At 45.4% G+C, this 19,741-nt stretch overlaps 1 protein-coding gene across 3 annotated transcripts in view; it reads left to right on the forward strand.

Moving 5' to 3' along the window:
- Positions 1 to 19,741, forward strand: part of C12H20orf96 (chromosome 12 C20orf96 homolog) — a 201,969-nt gene that overhangs the window by 154,114 nt on the left and 28,114 nt on the right. For all 3 annotated transcript variants that reach the window (XM_068264584.1, XM_068264583.1, XM_068264582.1), the window contains exons 2-4: positions 116 to 314; positions 2,225 to 2,336; positions 14,501 to 14,625. In XM_068264584.1, coding sequence (XP_068120685.1) covers positions 312 to 314; positions 2,225 to 2,336; positions 14,501 to 14,625 — 240 coding nt within the window. In that variant the 5' untranslated portion in view covers positions 116 to 311. The remainder of the gene's footprint in view (positions 1 to 115; positions 315 to 2,224; positions 2,337 to 14,500; positions 14,626 to 19,741) is intronic.

A 19,741-nucleotide genomic window follows, 5' to 3' on the forward strand; every position in this document is an offset into this window, starting at 1 on the left:
TAGAAAAATATAACATGTTGAAGTTTAAGCCTTTTGTATGTCAGAATTCGCATTGACTGATTACAAGTCCACAGAGACCACTTACAATCCTATAAAATCTCATTTCTTTTCGTAGGTTGGCAGGTGAGTCCAGGGTATGAGGTTCAGTAGCTTATAAGTGACGGATGTGAAGGACGCTAGAGGTACATTGTCACATTGGACGGATCGTCCCTGGCAGTATCCTGCTTGATTAGCTCACGGTGACAATCGAAGCTCTGGGTAAAGTCACTCTGCAGACACAAAGACTTCTTGAGCACCTGACTGCAGTGCTAATGGTAAGTGCTTATGTCACCTTTCTGGGAATACATGCTGGTCTCTCTTAGCATTGTATTGAGTTTTTGTGTAGAATGGTACAGTGCTGTTTACAACTTTTATTCTTGGTAATTGTAATGATGGATAGGGAGGGAGCGCCAATGCCGTTTCTGTCCACTAGATGGCAGGCTTGATTGTAAGACCAACTCAGCAGTGAGAACATTTTGTACAGACAGTCTGAAACATAACTAAATTATGTAACACTGCAGATCTTTAGATTGTGTTAGCTGCCAGCCTTCTGCATGTCAGCAGGGAAATAATTACTTAGCCTGAAGCTCTGCAGTCCCCCATCTGTAAGCCAACTGCCTCTCTCTCCTCTTTCCTTAGCTGGCCCGTACCTGTAATAATGTTATTTATATATTCGCTTTAATAAATCCACTGTCACCTAATGCATTCAGAAATTTCTTGGCCGCCAGACAGAAGACCGGAGATGAAATCGATACCGAGACTACCGGTATGAATAAAGAACCTGAAAAAGAAAGTTTGAGGGTCCCATTTTATCATCGCTAAACCAGCCATATGCATTTATTGCCGTCTAAAAACTCTCGCTGGCTTCTTTTTTTACATTAAATGCAATTCCGATTTTGATGCGATTTTTACATGCGATTTCGATTTTTGATGCGATTAGAAAAAGTCCTGCATGCTGCTTTTTGTGTGTGTTTTTCTTCTTGTGTTGCAAGCATGCAGTGCAAATCGGAAAACGGAATTGCAATTTGCAGTGTAAAGAAAGATTTAGGAAACATGGACTCACACTCAGACATGGCTAAGGTCCAGGGGGAGGGGGGACCATCCACGTTGCCCTCCCCCCCCCCCCCAATCCCTGTTGCGAATTGCCCCCAGCTGCAAGGTTATGCATGTCCTGGGAGTGACATACACCAAAAGTAGAGGAGGGAAGAGCTGCCATCACCAGGGGAACTATCTGATTCCCCCTCCCCCAATCCCAAGATGGAAGACTTGTTTGAAATATAAACGAGAATCATATAAGCCAGGGGTCCCCAAACATTGTGGATCGAGGGCCGGCTCAACATACTTTAGACTGCTGGGGGGCCGGAGTGTACATAAAACTATGCAGAAGTCTTTGCGGGCCAGACAGTGAACCATACCCAGGTGACAACCTGCAGTTCAATTGGACAGAAGTGTCACCTGATGTGGAATTGGATTGGAAACCAGCAAATTACTGCTTTCTGGCTTCCATGTGGATGGGTGGTGCCAGCACTGCTATGCTATATGCGGACCACCAATATTTAAAGATGTAGCTGACCGCATCTATAAGTAATACATTTCGTGTGTGGGGGGCCGGTAAAAAAGCCTCAGGGGCCCCATTCGGCCCGCGGGCCTTAGTTTGAGGACCACTGATATAAGCCTTCCTTCTTGGAGGTGTTGTTGGGGGGAGGTGCAGATGGTTCTCCACGTGGTGGCAGCACTTGTGGGGGCTGTCTGGACCTTTCCTCCCCCCTCCTCTTTTTTTGGTGTTTGGGGCACTAACTATTTTTAGGCAATTATTTATTTTTAGATGTTACAACACCCTTTAAGGATTTGAGGTGACCCCGCCCCCTACCATGATGGGTTGATACATTCTTTCATCCAAAGACACTTTGAAGAAGGGCTACTCCCATTGTTTTGATTTGGGATTAGGAAGCCGGATAGGTTTGTGTGGGCATCGCACCTTGTTACCTATATTAGGAGACTCATACTGCAGCTGTATCATACATTTTCACTGACCTGAGCAGAAGGCACTGACCTAAGGCATTACCCAACAGTCTTCTGAAAGCCTCCTTCTTTTTATGGTGGCTCTTAGAGTAATACTCAAATGACCAGCAGCCCATAATCTTCAGACATTGCCATTTACTAACTCTGTGCTTTCATTGGTCAGGATTACAGCAAGTGGCAGAGGAGCACAATGACTGGACATGGCTCAATATGCCTGCCATCCCGGTGCCAGCGAGATGGACGAGAGTCTGCTGTCAAGAGCCTGGCTTCTAAAGGTGACACAGATAAGAGAAAAGCGACTATTATTTTCTGAGAACAATTAAAGTGAACCCAAGTTCAAAATAAGCTGATGAGATAAACAATTGTATTTATCCTCCTACTCCTAAAAATGACTTGGTTTTAGGCTGCATTTCCACTTGTGCGGTGCGAATCGCCGCGGTAAAAATTCGCATGCGGATGCGAATTTCGCATGCGGGTCTATGCAAATTCGCATGAAAATTCGCATGGATAATGATGATTGCGAATTTAACCATGGCAGTACTGGTGTGCTTTTCCATTGTCTCTATGCGAATTTTCATGCGAATTCGCATGAAAATTCGCATACCCAAACCTCATGCGAATTCCCTATTAAATACACTGTATGCGATTCGCATAGCAGTATGCGGTATGCGAATTCTGATGGCTCTGCCATGCAAATTTTTTCTGCACAGAAAAACGCAAAGGATGCAAATTCGCGATAGTGGAAATGGGCCCTAAGATATCCCATGGATTAATTTCATATTTAAACATTTACAAAGTAGAATGAATGTTTTGTTGTCTCTGCTCAGTGGCAGCCTATTAAGTGCCCTTAAATGAAAATCATGAACTATTGACCTTTTTTTTCTCTCTCCCCCCTGCTCTCAGAAGTTGCATTCTGCCAGAAAAACTTTTATGGTTGTAATTTGGTTATCAGTGATGTTTGCTATATACACGCTACCAACAAGGCAGAAGCTGTCACTATCATACAACCTACAAATAAACTCTTTTAGGCAGCAAAATAAAAGGTTATTAATATGCTTTGCACTGTACATACACATGTTTATTTCATCATGTCACATGTTGCCAGAAGACATTTCATCTCTCCAACACAGTAGCTGCTTGAGTTCTAATGAGTGAATGAGATTTTGGGGCTTTTATAGGTACAGTAGTTACTGTATTTCACACTATTATATTGATAGTGATCAAGTACTACGTGGCTAAAGGTGTTTACATTAAGTAAATATGATAAAACAGCCGTGGGCAGCACGGTGGTGTAGTGGTTAGCTCTCTCGCAGCTAACATACATATACGTTAATTGGCTTCCCTCTACAATTGTCCTTAGACTGCGATACATACACTACACGATACATACATATGCATAGGACTATGGTAGGGACTAGATTGAGACAGCTAAGTGACAAGACTGTACAGTATACCGTATATTCCGGCGTATAAGACGAACCCCACACTTTTCCAGTTAAAATATAGTTTGGGATATACTTGTCGTATAACACTACCCCTCTTCAAACACACACCAAATAAAAATTAGAAAAAATCATATACTGCTGTACTGTATGTGGTACCCAGTATATAGCCGTATATAGGTGATTGACTGGTTGGATTGGTCAGCTCTCCTTGTCTACCGGTTTATCAGAGTGGTATGTAAGGATCGCACTGTGCCCATAAAACACGCGTCTTTCACCCTTCTGGCCCACCAGTGTATCCTATTTACCTCCTTCTCTGCCTCTCAGATCTCACACATGTGCACCTGTACCACTTCACTACAGTCCTCAGCAGCGAGATCTGAGAGGCGGTAACAGGATAGGGCGTATCACCCGGCATCAATGACACCCGACGTATAAGACGACCTCTGACTTGTCAGATGATTTTCAAGGGTCAAAAAGTAGTCTTATACGCCAGAATATACTGTACTCTGTACAGTGCTGTGTAATATGTTAGCGCTATATAATGACTTAAATAAATAAATTAAATAAGTAAGTCGATTTCAAGTGGTATAAAAGAACACCTCCACTGCTGGGAAATGTTTGTTCCATTTTGACATAAATGGCCTCTTCCCCTTTTCTTGTGAACCAGTTTTTCTTCTCTGACCAAAATGTGAGCTTCGCAATTCTCAAGAGTGTCCTTTGTCGTTGAGATGTAGGTAAGACCACAGACTACTAACCTGCTGTGCTAGCCTTCCTATGTTGGACAGTAGAGTAGTGGTTAGTGCTCTCGCCTTGCAGCGATGGGTTCCATGTTCGCATTACAGCCAGGTCAACATCTGCAAGGAGTTTGTATGTTCTCCCCATGTCTGTGTGGGTTTCCTCTGGTCACACCAGTTTCCTCGCACATCCCAAAAGCATAAAGATAAGTTAATCGGCTTCCCCCTAAATTGGCCCTAGACTACAATACATACACCACATGATGCATACATAGACATATGACTATGGTAGGGAATAGATTGTGAGTCCCTCTGAGGGACCGTTAGTGACAATACAATATACCCTGTACAGTGCTGCGTAATATTTTGGCGCTATATAAATACTTAAATAAGTAAATTACTCTGGGGGAGGGTGCTTGGTCTCCAGAACTTACAAAGCTCTGCAATCCTCAGTGCCCTGGACTGCCAACACCAAGTTGCTTTGCCTTTGTTTAGGTTGTAGATCATTAGGATGAGCAAGTTATGTACAGCAAAGATGTGATGTTTATTAGAGCCGAAAGGCTCTGGTAAAAATGTAAGATGCAGTGCTTAGAAGGTTAAAAGTTGACACTTACCGCGTTTTCGTTCCCCGCAGTCAACCGCCGATCTTCTCCTATACGTCCCGGTGTCCTGGCGACTTGGCTGACCTTTAACCCCGGACAGTCTTTGCTTCTGCCCAACGCATTATTACGGACAGAAGTGCGCACACTCCTGAAAAGCAAGTGTCAGATGCTAAGTGGAGTCGCACTCACTTAGCATCTGACGCTTGCTTTTCAGTGGAGCGCCGGCGCTAGGACGGAGGAGGCGGTGAATGTGCGTAGTTTCTGCCTGTAATTGTGCGCTAGGTAGAAGCGAATTTAAAGGTCAGCTAGGTCGCCAGGACACCGGGAGGTATAGGAGAAGACTGGCGGATGACTGCGGGGAACAAGAGGCACTGTAACTATCGACTTTTAACCAGGGCTGTGGAGTCGGTCCAAAAATCCTCCGACTCCTCAGTTTAGGATTCCACCGACTCCTCGACTCCGACTCCTCTAATTTGCATATTACAATTTTGTTGATTAAAAGTATGTAACATGAAATTCGTCTCTTAACTGCCAACGCTTAGGAATTTTACAAGACAACTGAAGTGAGAAGGATATGTAGACTACTATATTTATTCCCTTTAGACTAAAACTAGTCCTTGGTAAGAGTACTTGTAAAAGGTACAAACCGGAACAAAGAACATCTATCAGGCCCTAGGCAATGTAAGTGTGGGTACATGTAAGAATGATGTGCAGGTACTCTGCAGGGGAATGAGGAGATTGTAAACAGACAACACCTCTGTGTTCAATGTGCACAGCATTCTCAGTGGATTCCCTGCAGCTCTGTGGAGAGTGCATATGTAGAGTATAGTACTACTGTGTAACAAACCTGAGACAGCTGAAATTAAAGTTTTATACATACCTGGGGCTTCCTCCAGCCGCCTTCAGGATAATCAGTCCCTCGTTGTCCTCCTCCACCACCTGGATCTTCTGCTATGAGTTCAGGTACTTGAGCCAGTCGGGCGTAGTGCGCATGCACACACTCCGCCGCCAGGAGCATACTACACCTGTGCAGCACTATTGCGCAGGTGCAGAATGTTCCTGGCTGTGGGAGCGGCATGCGGCCGGACAGCGCTGACTGGCTGAATTACCAGGACTCGTAGCAGAAGATCCGGGTGGTGGAGGACAGCGAGGGACTGATTAGCCTGAAGGGGGCTGGAAGAAGCCCCAGGTATGTATAAAACTTTACTTTTCATCCGTCTCAGCTAGCCTTTAATTTGTAGTCACCAAGCCAAATTTTAACAACATATCAAATTATTTGATTTCATCAGCAAAGGGAGTGCATACATTTGCATAAATCAGCATCAATGCAGAATTATTTCCATCTCGTTGACCATCTCTATTAGTGACACGGCTACACATCAGGCTTTATTCTTACAGCATAGATGTTATTTAGTATATATAAGAGATTCCTGTGTACACATCATATATACAGTCGCAATCAGATATGTATATCTGACCTTAAAAATACGGGGACAGCTTTATTGAAGCAGCATAAGTAACTAATTTTGATTGGTTTATTTTATTTTTGTGGACTAAGCACAGCTATTACTGTATATATACATTATTTTTAATGACTATTATCTGAGAAATAGAACATTTTATCATATTTTCTATTTTAATTACAGTTACAAATTCATTAGGAGTCGGAGTCGGTGCATTTTTTCCCGACTCCGACTCCAGGCACCCAAAATTGCACGACTCCGACTCCACAGCCCTGCTTTTAACCCCCTAAGCACGGCATCTTACATTTTTACCAGAGCCTTTCAGCTGTACCTGTAGTGATAAAAGGTGCCCCAAATGGGGACTTGGGATAATTGGCTTCCTTCTCCACTGGGCCGTTCCAGCGCTGTGTTCTCCCCGGAAAACTTTCCGACTTGCAGTAGCATGGACCTGATCTGACTCGGCTTTTTCTGCTGAGGCCAGAGCGCTTTTGTGCTACAATACAGACGCAGTGTGGCTGCGTTCGTGCTCATAACGCGACTGCGAGTTTCAGGGGTCTCAGCACTGGAAGGGCCTGGTGAAGGAGGTCCAAAGGCTTACCTTTCCTAGGGTATCTAACTTTTTTAATTAAAAAACTTACAGGTTTGCTTCACAATCCTGCTGACCTGCTGAAGTGCTGCTCTCTGATTTCTGATTCTCTCCTCCATTTCTTCATCTGGTGCTTTCTTTTGAACTTGCATTTATTTTTACAAAAGCCCAGACTTCGTAGCCACAAACATTTGAAGTTCCTCTGAGGTGTTCCTTATTCTTCTCATCTGTGCTAGTTTTCATCTCAGCCTGGTGGTGTAAAGTCATAACACCCAGCTTGTGCTTCAGTGGGTGGTGGAAGACCACACGGAGGTTCTGGTCTGTGTGAGTAGATGTCCTGCAAACGTATATGTCGAAGTATTGTCTGTATCTGACATGTAGCTCTCAGTCCAAGAAGGCCAGTTCGTTGCTTTTGTGTCTTCTTGCACCTTAGACGTTGTGGAGTAGGAACATACACCTAAAGCAGCCCTGAAGCATGTAAAAAAATACCTATGTAGAGGAAAGGCTCTGATTTCCATAGAGCAGACATGTCCAAAGTCCGACCTGGGTTCCAAATGGGGCCCACTGAGCCTTTTCTGTGGCTGGAAAGTGTAATGGTTAAGGGCTCTGTCTCTGACACAGGAGACCTAGGTTTGAATCTTGGCTCTGCCTGTTCAGGAAGCCAGCACCTATTCAGTAGGGGAGGAAGGATGTAATATCCGTAACATGCAGTATACTCGTTCCAATACAGCAAAGTTTATTGCAGCCAGTGGTGTGCCGTCTCTTTTGTTTTGTGTGGAAGATACCCTGAAGCCGTAGGAGCAATCCGGCTGGGACAAGGCACCGGCTCCGTTGAGGTCCAGAGGACCATTCAACAGTGTTCTCCAGGCATCCAGTGTGTTTGCCTATTCAGTAGGAGACCTTAGGCAAGTCTCCCTAACACTGCTACTGCCTATAGAGCGCGTCCTAGTGGCTGCAGCTCTGGCGCTTTGAGTCCGCCAGGAGAAAAGCGCGATATAAAATGTTCTGTGTTTTTTGTTTTCTGGTGTCCCCCAAAGCTCTCTACAGTTTTTAATTCCATGCGTATGCAGGCTGTAGCTGCGGTGCCACATGCAGGGGGCACCTTATGTTGCCACCCTCCTCCCCCTTTTGCTCGCCTGTAGGTTATCAGCCACCACTGTGGCAGTAGCAGCCACTGATAAGCAACCACCACTGTGCCAGCAGCAGTAACAGCCACTGATTATCAGCTGCCACTGTGCCAGCAGCAGTAACAGCCACTGATTAGCAGCCACCACTGTGCCAGAAGCAGTAACAGCCACTGATTAGCAACCACCACTGCGCCAGCAGCAGCAACAGCCACTGATTATCCGCTGCCACTGTGCCAGCAGCAGTAGCAGCCACTGAATAGCAGCCACCACTGTGCCAGAAGCAGTAACAGCCACTGATTAGCAGCTGCCAGAAGCAGTAACAGCCACGAATTAGCACCCACCACTGAGACAGAAGCAGTAACAGCCACTGATTAGCAGCTGCCACTTTGCCAGCAGCAGTAGCAGTCACTGATTAGCAGCTGTCACTGTGCCAGGAGCAGTAACAGCCACTGATTAGCAGCCACCACTGAACCAGCAGCAGTAACAGCCACTGATTAGCAGCCACCACTGCACAAGATATATGGGTTATTTCACGTGGAAATATTTTATTTAACAAAATGTCACAGGCATAGTGTACCTAACGGCAGTCAGTAAAAGTTTGGCGGCAATTACCTTTATTGCACCATTATTATTATTTTAATTTTATTTTTTTGCATGGTATAGCACATAATTCTCTTGAAAATAATTCCACATTTATGCACTTGCTATGATCAGCTTGAAAAACATATACATTAAAAAGGCAACAATGCTAGGTTGTTTATCCTTTGCAGTCATGAGCACAGCTGCAGCCAGCGTGATTCCTCAGTGAAATGCACACTGTGCATGCACTGACTTCTGGCATGCGCAGTATGCATTGGGTTTCACAGAGAAGCTGTGGGAGAACTACAGGTGCTACGCTGCTGTTGGAGCAACCTAGCTTAGTGTAAAGTGCCACTTTCTCCTATGCGCCTCTGGTGTGAAGCGTGTCATTTGGGCATCTCTGTGCACTTTGGGCACCATATAGACCACAAGGGTAATTGCGTCTATAGCAGCACCTAGAGAATAATTTGAGTGCTGGGGGCATAGGATGTGGCCAAACCTCAGAAGACGATAAATAGGGCAGGAGGGATGCTGCAAGAGCAAGAAATAGCGGTGTGGGTGAGTTATAGGTTGCACATTGGCAATAGTGCTGGGGGGAGGCGGTAGTTTTAGGAGTAGGAAGTTTATAGGTTAGCATTAGGAGTAGTGTTCGATGTAGGCAGTGGTAGATTAGTGTTAGGAGTAGGTACAGGGAGGGTTAGTGTGAAAGGTAATAGAATATTGGTAAAATAACTGATATTCTGCTATCAGTAGAAGCCAGTGCCCAATATTAGAATATCTGTAATATTACCCATATTCTATTAGCCGCTTCACCAGGTGCCCAAATTCCTTTTTTCAGCCCTTGCCCTGCAGAAGCTGTGCAAAAAGGTTGGAATGCTCCAAGATTGCTTCCACAGCTTGGGGGCCCTGTGGCGCGGCTTAGTGTAATAGCAATCAGTGTGTAACGGCTGGGGTGGGAGGGATGGAGGGGCGCACTTTGGTGTCTCAGCCTTGGGTGCTGGAGGACCTTGTCCCGGCTCTGGCTGTTTCTGGACCCTTCTTATTTCAAAATGTAGTACTTCTAAAGTCGATGAGGAAGTGATAATTCTAATATTGTAAGTCACAGCTTCTACTGTCTTGCTTTTATTTTACAGGGTTATTTTTTTTTAATTTTGAACACATATGGCTATAGCGCCCCTTTATGCCTTGTACACTCACTATATGGAAGTCAGTGAAAAAGGAACAATGATCAACTGATCGCCTAATCATTTTGTACGAATAAAGCTGCAAACGCTGGCAAAATGTGACGATAAACAAAAGTTCTCAGGTATCAACCGTGCGTACAGAAATCATTAAAGGACCACTACAGTGAGAACATAAGCAGTTAAAATCTGACAGAAATGGCAGGTTTTGGACTATTCCATATTCCATCTCCTCATGGGGGATTCTCAGGGGTTTTTGTTTTCAAAAGCATTTCCTGAACGGCAATTGCCAAGTCTAACTGCCAAAATAGTTAGGTGCCAGCCTCCCTGCTTGTACTCAATTTTGGCAGTTAGACTTAGCAACTGCCATTCAGAGAATGCTTATGAAAACAAAGAAAAAAGACAAAACTGAAGGCAGGGGTCACACTTGTCTTTCAGTTTTCTACACTTTGCAGAAAACTGAAAGACAAGTGTGACCCCTGCCTTACAGCAGGTAATGTAATTTATAGAGAAAACTGACAAATTGCGCAAGATGTCAGTTTTTTTTCTACATGCGGAATCTGCATTAAAGTGTGACCTTGCTTATTGATTAACATGAGTTCTCAGTTAAAGTCAGTTTTTTCTGTGCAGAAACCGCATACGAAAGCCGGTAAGTGTGACCCCTGCCGAATGCTGACAAAACTGAGGTCCTTGTTGTCCAAAGCCAGCGCTTGGCATCAAAACAGCTCTATCCTAAATCAACACCAATCAGGATTGGGAATTCAGACATACAGCTCCAACCTTGTGCGCAGCCTTGGCGTACTAATGGGGAAACCAAATTTCATCTGTAGTCAAATCTTCCTACTTCCATCTGCAGAACATTGCAAAAATTAAACATCTGATCCCCCCCAGAGGATCTTCCAACCCTAGTTCACGCCTTCATCACAGCACGGCTGGACTACTGCAATGCCCTTTATGCTGGCCTCCCAAACAAGCACCTGTACCACCTGCAGTTAGTACAGAATGCTGCTGCCAAATTGCTAACTAACCAGCCTCGCCATTGTCACATTACACCGATCCTTCGCTCACTGCACTGTCCATCAGTCAAATGGAGAATACTCTTCAAGATTGGACTGCTGACATTCAAATCACTGCACAATCTGGGCCCTGGATACATGAAGGACTTGCTGAAGCTGCACCACACCTCTCACAACCTCAGATCAGCAGGTTCTATAAACTTGGTCACTCCCAGAGTGCAACTCAAAACCTTTGGAGACAGAGCTTTCTGTCCTGCTGCCCCTACTCTTTGGAACTCCCTGCCACACCCAGTAAAGACAGGACCATCCCTGGAGCTATTCAAATGAAGACTGAAAATCCACCTGTTTAGCCTGGCATTTCCGAACTTATAAGGGGCCCAAACACTGGTCGATTTCAGCCATCGATCGATCGAAATCGATTCTTTCAAATTTCCAAATCGATCGATTTGCAGCCGATTTCAATCGATCTGGCAGGGGGGGAAATCTAGGTTAATCTGTTGAGATTGCTTATCATTTTGCATTGACCCTAACGGAAATCTGATGGCAAAAAAATGCCATCAGATCGATTTTCAATAGATTTCAAACTGAAATCTATTGGAAATCAGTTCCTAGTAAAAAAATGTTCCTAAACACATCAGATAGATCAGAAATCTATCTGATGATCTATCTGCTGCTATTCTAACGAGTTCTTCCTCTGTACCACAATTTGCTAATCAACTAATTATTGCCATGCTTATGCACTTTGAGTCCTATGGGAGAAAAGCGCTTTACAAATGTTGTTTGTTGTTGAAAACAAAGAAAACCCCAAAGAATCTCCTATGAGGAGATGGACTAGTCCAAAACCTGTTGGTTCTGTCAGATTTTAATTGCTTAATTCCTTCACTGTAGTGGTTCTTTAAATACAAACCGATGTTTCCAGGAAATGCGACTGCATGAAATTAAGGACGGCACATCACTTCCATCACCTGTCGCTACACACACGTCACCGAGTCTGAACTCTCATCTGTACTGTGTGTACGTTATTGTTTACCCATTGCGGTGCTCCCTATTATCAGTAGCCTGTCGTACATCGTTACTTTCTACCAACTTCCAGCTAGTGTTTGTACTTTACTCTGTAGAAGGGATAAAATGTCTTCTACCACCGTGTTTCGCAATATTGAGGCCCCGTTCCCACTTGCTTTCTGCATGTGGGCAGCGGGGGAGTGGACAGCATAATATTTGCTCGGACGGTCTGCAGTGCTCTGGCTGGAGGCCAAAGTAGATATGCAGGGCCGGTTCAAGACTTTTTGCCACCTGAGGCAATCTTGTGAGGTTGACACACACACACACACACACACACACACACTCACACACTGTGCACACACACACACACTGTGCACACACACACACACACACTGTGTACACACACACACACACACACACACACACTGTACACACACACACACACACACACACACACTGTGTACACACACACACACACTGTGTACACACACACACACACACACTGTGTACACACACACACACACACACACACTGTGTACACACACACACTGTACACACACACACACACACACACACACTGTACACACACACACACACTGTGTACACACACACTGTGTACACACACACACTGTGCACACACACACACACACACTGTACACACACTGTGCACACACACACACTGTTTTACACACACACACTTGTCCTTAATCATACGATAGTGCCATCTTCTCCCTTCTACTGTGCAAGTCAAATGAAATGCTGCTGCTCTCCTGCCTCCCCCCTCTTCACTCACTGTCAGACTCCTCACACAGCACAACAAGCTGCTTTTCCTTAATGAGGACCTATTCACCTCGCACTCCTCTCGCTTCTCTTCCTACTCTGACTGCATGCTGTAAGTGTAAACACAGTACAAACATGCTGCCCCTGTAATCTCTGTGCCTGATGCAAATGTTTCACCTTGCTTCATGGGAGAACCGGGCTCTGCAGTTGCGCTCCCCCATAGGCATAGGCTATATGGGAGAATGCATCTGCCTGTCCAAGGATTATCGGGGACTACACAGAAGCGCGGTCCACTTACTGCAACGGATACCGCGGATCCATTGCAGAGTGACAAGTGTGAACAGCTCCTATATATAACATAGGAGCCGTTCACTGTCAGCATAGCAATGAGCTGAGAACGGACAAAAAATGTCTGTTCTCCGTTGTAGTAGTAACAGAAGCTAATATAGCATGTACTTTGTTAATGATTGCTTTGGTCAAGTACTACTATTCTCAACATCATCTCAAGTACCCCTTCATGCAGAATTATGTGTAAATATTTTTTTCAAACATTCCTTGATGCTTTTAACTTACTATAAACAACCAGGTTTGTTTACATAACACTTACCATAATGAGTTGACTATGACAAGTTCAAGTTAGCATCACTAAACTACCCCCTGGGGTATGCGTACCATGTGTTGAGATCCTAGGTCCAGGAGAAAAAACAGTTGTTTAGTTAAAGCCCCCTTAGTTTTGTTTTGGGTACAGCAGGACCTGGATAACTGAGACTCCATTCTGTCAGTGCTGCGCAGAGCAGAAGTGTGCTCATCAGTGCTGCATTTTCTGATGTCCTTGCGCATCGCACCCCGATACACATTGCCAAAATATACACACCAGCACGACAGTGTGCCCAGCCCCTTAGGAGCACTTACCTTCCTTTTACAGCAGAACTTCATCTCTGTTGTAAAACATAAGCAACAGCATTATAACCTTTAACGTAAAACATCTTTGTTACAGCTGAAACAAATCCTGCAATAAATCTGCAGTGGAATAATGGAAGCAGACAAGGGGATACCATCATGTGTTTCCATATTAGCTGTGTCTGCCGAGACTGCCGAATTTCTGTGCTGACACAGCGGAGAGATCAAATGACACTTGTGATTAGTCACGGATGAGGGGGAACAGGCTAAATTCTCTAAATACATACAGGGTGCATTTCTCTTATGTTTTCCTTCTGTCCTGTGCAAGAGTTCAGGTCCACTTTAACCTTTTAATAATTGTAATTCGTTTTGTGCTTCTTTAAAACTTCCACTCATCTTTGTGGCCAGCACTGCAGCTCAGTAAAATCTCATCACTTTGCTGACCAATTCATCCCTGCTCGGTGTGTAGTAATCCATTTAACCCTGCTAATGCTGGGTACACACTATGCGATTTTCTGGCCGATTTACTGTTAGATCGATAATTTCCAACATGTCCGATTTGCTTTCCGTTCGATTTCCGTGCACTTTAATAGGAAATCGATCAAAAATTGCTCGGAAATCGTTCGGAAAGCAAATCGGACATGTTGGAAATAATCGATCTGACAGTAAATCGGCCAGAAAATCTCATAGTGTGTACCCAGTATAAGACTCTACCCAGTGTGCTTATAAAAGCCATGTGTATCTCTCATCACCTTATCTTGTATGCAGTAATAAACCATAGTCACTTTCAAGTTAAACCTTTTACAAAGACATTAGGTAAGTTGAAGAAAGAGGGCTATATGCTTTCCTCCTTACACACTAAGCAGGGATAAGACAATAAGACACGACTTCTCTCTACTGCTTTGGTGGTGGCCACAAAGGGTTAACCACAAACAAGGTTTGTCCAGTAAGATTGCAATGTAAAATTTTTGGCATTTTTTTCAACCCACCTTCTCCAAACCTGACCAGAATGTTGTCCATTTAGCTTCTCCACACATCGTCTCTGAGTGGTCCAGGAAGAAAAACAAACCGGCAAGTTCAACAGCAGCGTGTCGCTCAGACAAAAATCACGATAAGAAGGTTGAAGAACCTGGTGGCCGTCTAATGCTGGTATGCCGTCTTAATTTCCTGCTAGGAGCTACCTCTGTGAATTCCTGTAAAGGTGGCCACTAACTATACAATCTTTTTCATCCAATTTTACCAAATCTATGTAGTATAAGGGTGGATTGAGTGAATATATTAAATGGATAATTTAGGCAGTTACCTTATATTACATAGAAATGGTAAGATTGGATGAAAACGATTATATCGTTAGTGGCCACCTTTACTGTGTCTGTGTTATATAGCAGATTGCCAGCCAAAAATTTTACACATAGGTCAGTTTTTTGTTCAGTCAAGCAGTGTTTTTTGACTGTTACACAGCAAATCGAATCTGGATTTCAAAAACAGGAAGTGATTGATTAAGCGTAGAATGGGAATGTCAAGGTTGACAGGCGCAGTACGCGTCTGGTGACGTGGACATGCGCAGGTGCTCACACCCCCACGCATGCGCAGAACCGCCAACGGGTTGGTATTCTATACAGGCAGCCAACGGGACACCGAGGAGAACCGCAGCTGCGGGGAGGGACAGAAATGACTTCTAGGGGCTGGAAGAAGCCCCATTTAAGTTCAGATAGATGAAGCTTGTGGCCTTGGAAGTCCTTTAAAGGGAACCTGAAGTGAGTAAAATTATTTAAAATAAGCATATGACGTAGCTGCAAATGAATATTACATAACTCGCCGTCAGTTCATCTCAGAGGCTCACCATTATCTTCTTGCAGTGATCCCTTCCAGTTCTGACAAGATTTTGTCAGAACTGAAATACTGTATATACTCGCGTATAAGCCTAATTTTTCAGGACAAAAAATGTGCTGAAAAGTTACCCACCTGGCTTATATGCGAGTCAGTGGAGCAGAGCAGATGGTGGAGCAGGTTTTTTTACTGGCAGGTTTTGCTAGTGGCTCCCTGCTGTGTACATGCCACCATCCACTGCTAAATGGTGTGCGGAGTGCACTGCTCAAGACTACCTGTGCCCCTGGCTTGTGGAGCAGAGCGTGCAAGCAATATGTCAGCAGTGCAATGATCAGGGATTCTTCGTGTGTGGCAAGCGCTGTGTCTCATATCTATGACGCCATCTAGTGGGGCCTTGAGACACAGCTGTATCATCCTTGGGACACATCTGGCTATGGGGAGAGGGCTGATTTGTGCTGGGGCACATCTGGCTACTGTGGTGGAGGGGCTATTCTGGGGAGGTGGCTTATATGTGAGTCAATCACTTTTTCTTGATTTCTGAGGGAAAAGTGGGTACCTCGGCTTATACACAGGTCGACTTATATGCGAGTATATACGGTATACCAGTTGCTGCCAGTTATATATCAGCAGCTGTCAGTTACAACTGAATGTGCAAGGTAATGTCCATGTTTCCCTATGGCTCAAGTGGGAGATATTACAGTTTAATAGTGTGCTGACCAGGAAGCTGTTATGGGGTAATGGCCATTTTTAAAAGGGAGGATGGAGAATTCCATTGATCACAGTGGACAAACAGGACACAGGAGAGTAGAAAGAGATTGAGGAGTAGACTACACAGGAGGTAAGTATGACCTGTGTATGATTATTTTGACTTTTTTTATTTTCAGTGCAGGTTCTCTTTAATCAGAACCAGAATCATTTATTTCGCCAAGTACAACGTGAGTTGTACCCGGAATTGGTTTTGGCACAACAGGGTCGGTGGTGGTACAGTACAGAAATTGAACAGCATACAGTAGGTACACAGTAGATACATATAGTGCATACATATATACAGCGAATACATACAGTAGGTACAATGCATAATACAGTCATAGTAAAGCATAGGTAAAGAACTCGTAAGGAATGGGCCCAATAGCAGGACCAGGGGACATCCGCTGCCGTCTAAGGCACTCAAAACGCTTCTATAGCGATACTTTGAATCAGATGCCCATGGACTATCTTGGGGAAGAGAGAGAGAGAGAGAAAGATAAGAAAGAGAGTATGTAGAAAAAGTGAGGTGAGTCCCCTGGGGTTGTTAGTGTTAGGGCCTGTACACACTGCTGCGCTTGCGCTGCGTTTTTAAAATCGCAAGGTCTTTTGAAAAAGAATGAAAATCGTGATGACTTGTACACACTGGTGCGATGCGTTTTTAGAAAAACGCAATCGCAGTGCCTGCTGCGCTTTTTTAAGCGCAGCGCATGAAAAACGCATGCGCTTGCGTTTTTGCCTGCGTTTTTCAGAAGTCAGTATCCCAGAAGACTCTGCAATCTCCTGATTCCTGTTGAAATGTAAACTAAAAAACAAAACAAAGGATTCTTTAGCCAATCAGCAATTACAAGAAAAACGCAAACGCACAAAAAACGCAGGCAAAAGCGCCTGGGTTTTAAAACTACATGCACTTTAAAAACACATGCGCTTGTGATTTTGCTTGCGTTTTTCAGTGTGTACAGGCCCTAAGGGCCCTTTTCCACTAGCAATCGCTAGCGTTCACGCTGAACGCTAGCGATTGCTGAATCGCAATTACCGGCGATTCCCCGACGTTCGCGGCCGCGATTTTGCTATGCTATGCACTGCATAGCAAAATCGCGGCAAATATCGCTCCGCCGCGCGTTCGCGTTCCCGGCAAAAACGAATCACGGTAGTGGAAATGACCTACCGCGATTCCTATGTTAAAAAGCAAACCGTAGCGATTGTAAAATCGCTAGCGGTTTGCGTTTTTGCGATTCAGCCAGCGCTGGTGGAAAAGGGCCCTAAATGTCCCAAAACAGGCAACAGCAATGAGACCACGGCTGCTGGTCTGGCGTTGTCTTAGTCCCTATGTCGCTGCTTTGTGCCAGTGTACAGCTGCTCAAGGGAGGCTGGCAACCTTTAAGTGCAGTGGAAGGCTGATAGAGGCTGGAGTGAGCTGCCTCCAAAGAGCCGGAGGATAAGGGCAGAGGGGACAGCTGGTGGGTGGATGAGCGTGGCTGCCATGATGGATGGATGGATGGATGGGCAGGCAACTGGAGCTGTGGCCCTGGCTGGGATGTACAGGGGCCGGGGGAGAGAGGCCAAGGGGACAATCTGATGGTAATGGAGGAGCTCTGCATTACTAGAAGGGCAGACAGCAATGGCCATGGCTAAGTGCATGTAGCCTTCCAGAAAGTGCCCCCTTGCCCCTGTTGATCAGGCCGGATTCCTCCAGAGCAGCTGGGCCACTGATGGGGCGACAGACATACCTCCCCTGATAAATCAGCAGACCAGCCACATCAGCAGTGAGCGGGGCGCCAGCATCCCACTGCTCTCTGAACTCCCCAGCTGAAGCAGCGTGCGGTCCTCGCAGCTACCCGGCATCACTGGCTCTTCTGAACTCCCCGGTGGTGGCCCGTTGATCTTCCCCGCAGCAGCGATGTCAAGCGGGAGTGCTGGGCAGCAGGGACGGGGTCCTCCAGAGCAGCTGGGCCCGATGGCAGCAGGGACCGGATTCTCCAAAGCAGCTGGGCCTGACGACACATCTCCAAGCTGCAGGATGTCCCCAGGCAGCAGCGGAGAATCAAGGCAGCGGTGGAGGCGAAAACTTAGACCGGCTGATGCCGGCTGAAATGATGGCAGACCCGGCACCATGTGGATTATCAGCTGAGCCGGCCACGTGGTGAGCCTCCCATTTATGCAGAGCACGTGGGTCCCGTCCGCCGATGTCCGAATCAGCTGGACCCGATGGCTGGTGCAGAAAAGTCCGGCATGCCCGTGATCCCCACATCTCACCCCGGAGGCAAGGGGGCTCAGAAGTGAGCAAAGGTAAGAGATTACTTGGGCAAAAAGAGAAAAAGCCGGAGCCCTGTGGCCGTGGCGTCCGAGTCCGGCGCCATCTTGGAATCAGACCTACTTTAAGTAGGGGCTTTTAGGCTGCTTTTACATTTGTGCGGTGTGGTGATCCCACAGTGGTGGAGCGCGCCACCATGCGAATCAATGACCCTGAGTCAGAGTGCGCCGACCGGGTCATATGCATAGGCCTGCCCCCCACCTCCTCCTGCTCAGTGACATACTGCCGCTGGACAGGAAGAACTTCACTGGTGTTCCTGTTGCCACATTCCCATTGTTTACACTTACTGCATCGCCATAGACTTTCATTGCTGCATAACCTGTGCTTTAGGGCTCTTTTCCACTATGAAACGTGATTGCAATCACAATCGATCGTGTTTCAGTTTCCACCATGCGATTGCGATTCAGCTACTATACTCAGTATAGTAGAGCTCAATCGCATCCAAAATGCGACAGGATGATGATTGCGCTTGGACCAAAATCACAACACAATCGGATCACACTAATGGATATTGCTGCTGCCGTTTCTATTAGTTTAATGTACCTTGTGATTTGCGGTCGGAATCAAATCGCAAATCGCAGGGTAGTGGAAAAAGGCCCTTAGTGATTCTTTTAATATTCTTGCAATCCTCTCATTTAACATGTATCCACCATCAGATAGCGCTTCCACGTGGATTTCCGATCAAAATCTCACTGTCACCTCCACCAGCATCAACCTGTGAAGTTTGCACTCACCAACAGCGGTGGGCCAGGATTACAGTGGCCATTTAGCACTTTTAGGGCATTAACAGGTACCCCACACCTCGGGGCAATAATCTCCACACGTATCCACTCCACGGAATACCTTGCTCTTAATCACCACAAGCACATTGATCCAGGGATATACCTCACCTCCACCTATATTGATATATATTCTAGTGGAGTTCAAGCGCTGTATATTTAGTGGAAAAATTCTCTCGTTTACCACTGGGTGGCAGCAAAATGTAACATTGATTGTGGGTGACAATTCTTGTGACTTGGGTACAGTAAGATGATCTGACCTGTGAATTGTGATTGGCAATTTAAATATTTACAACTGAATCCAGATGCCCCAAAATATGAGAACACCATATATTTAGATATGCAGAAATCCTGCTATGGGCTTGAAATGCATTATGAATCCGATCTCAGCCGAAACACACATATTCAGGCAGATTATAAATGTCTATTTCCCCAGAAAACTACCGAATGGGGCAGTTAAAGTGTACCTGAGAAAAAGAACATCCCAAGATTTATACTTACCCGGGCCTCCCTCCAGCCCCCTGTAGTCTGTCTGGTCCATCAGCTTCTGTCCGGTCCAGTCTGGCCCTGTAAATTCCACGATTGGCACAGCCCCGGG

The sequence above is a fragment of the Hyperolius riggenbachi genome, chromosome 12 (genome assembly GCF_040937935.1).
Source record: "Hyperolius riggenbachi isolate aHypRig1 chromosome 12, aHypRig1.pri, whole genome shotgun sequence".
Lineage (NCBI taxonomy): Eukaryota > Metazoa > Chordata > Amphibia > Anura > Hyperoliidae > Hyperolius > Hyperolius riggenbachi.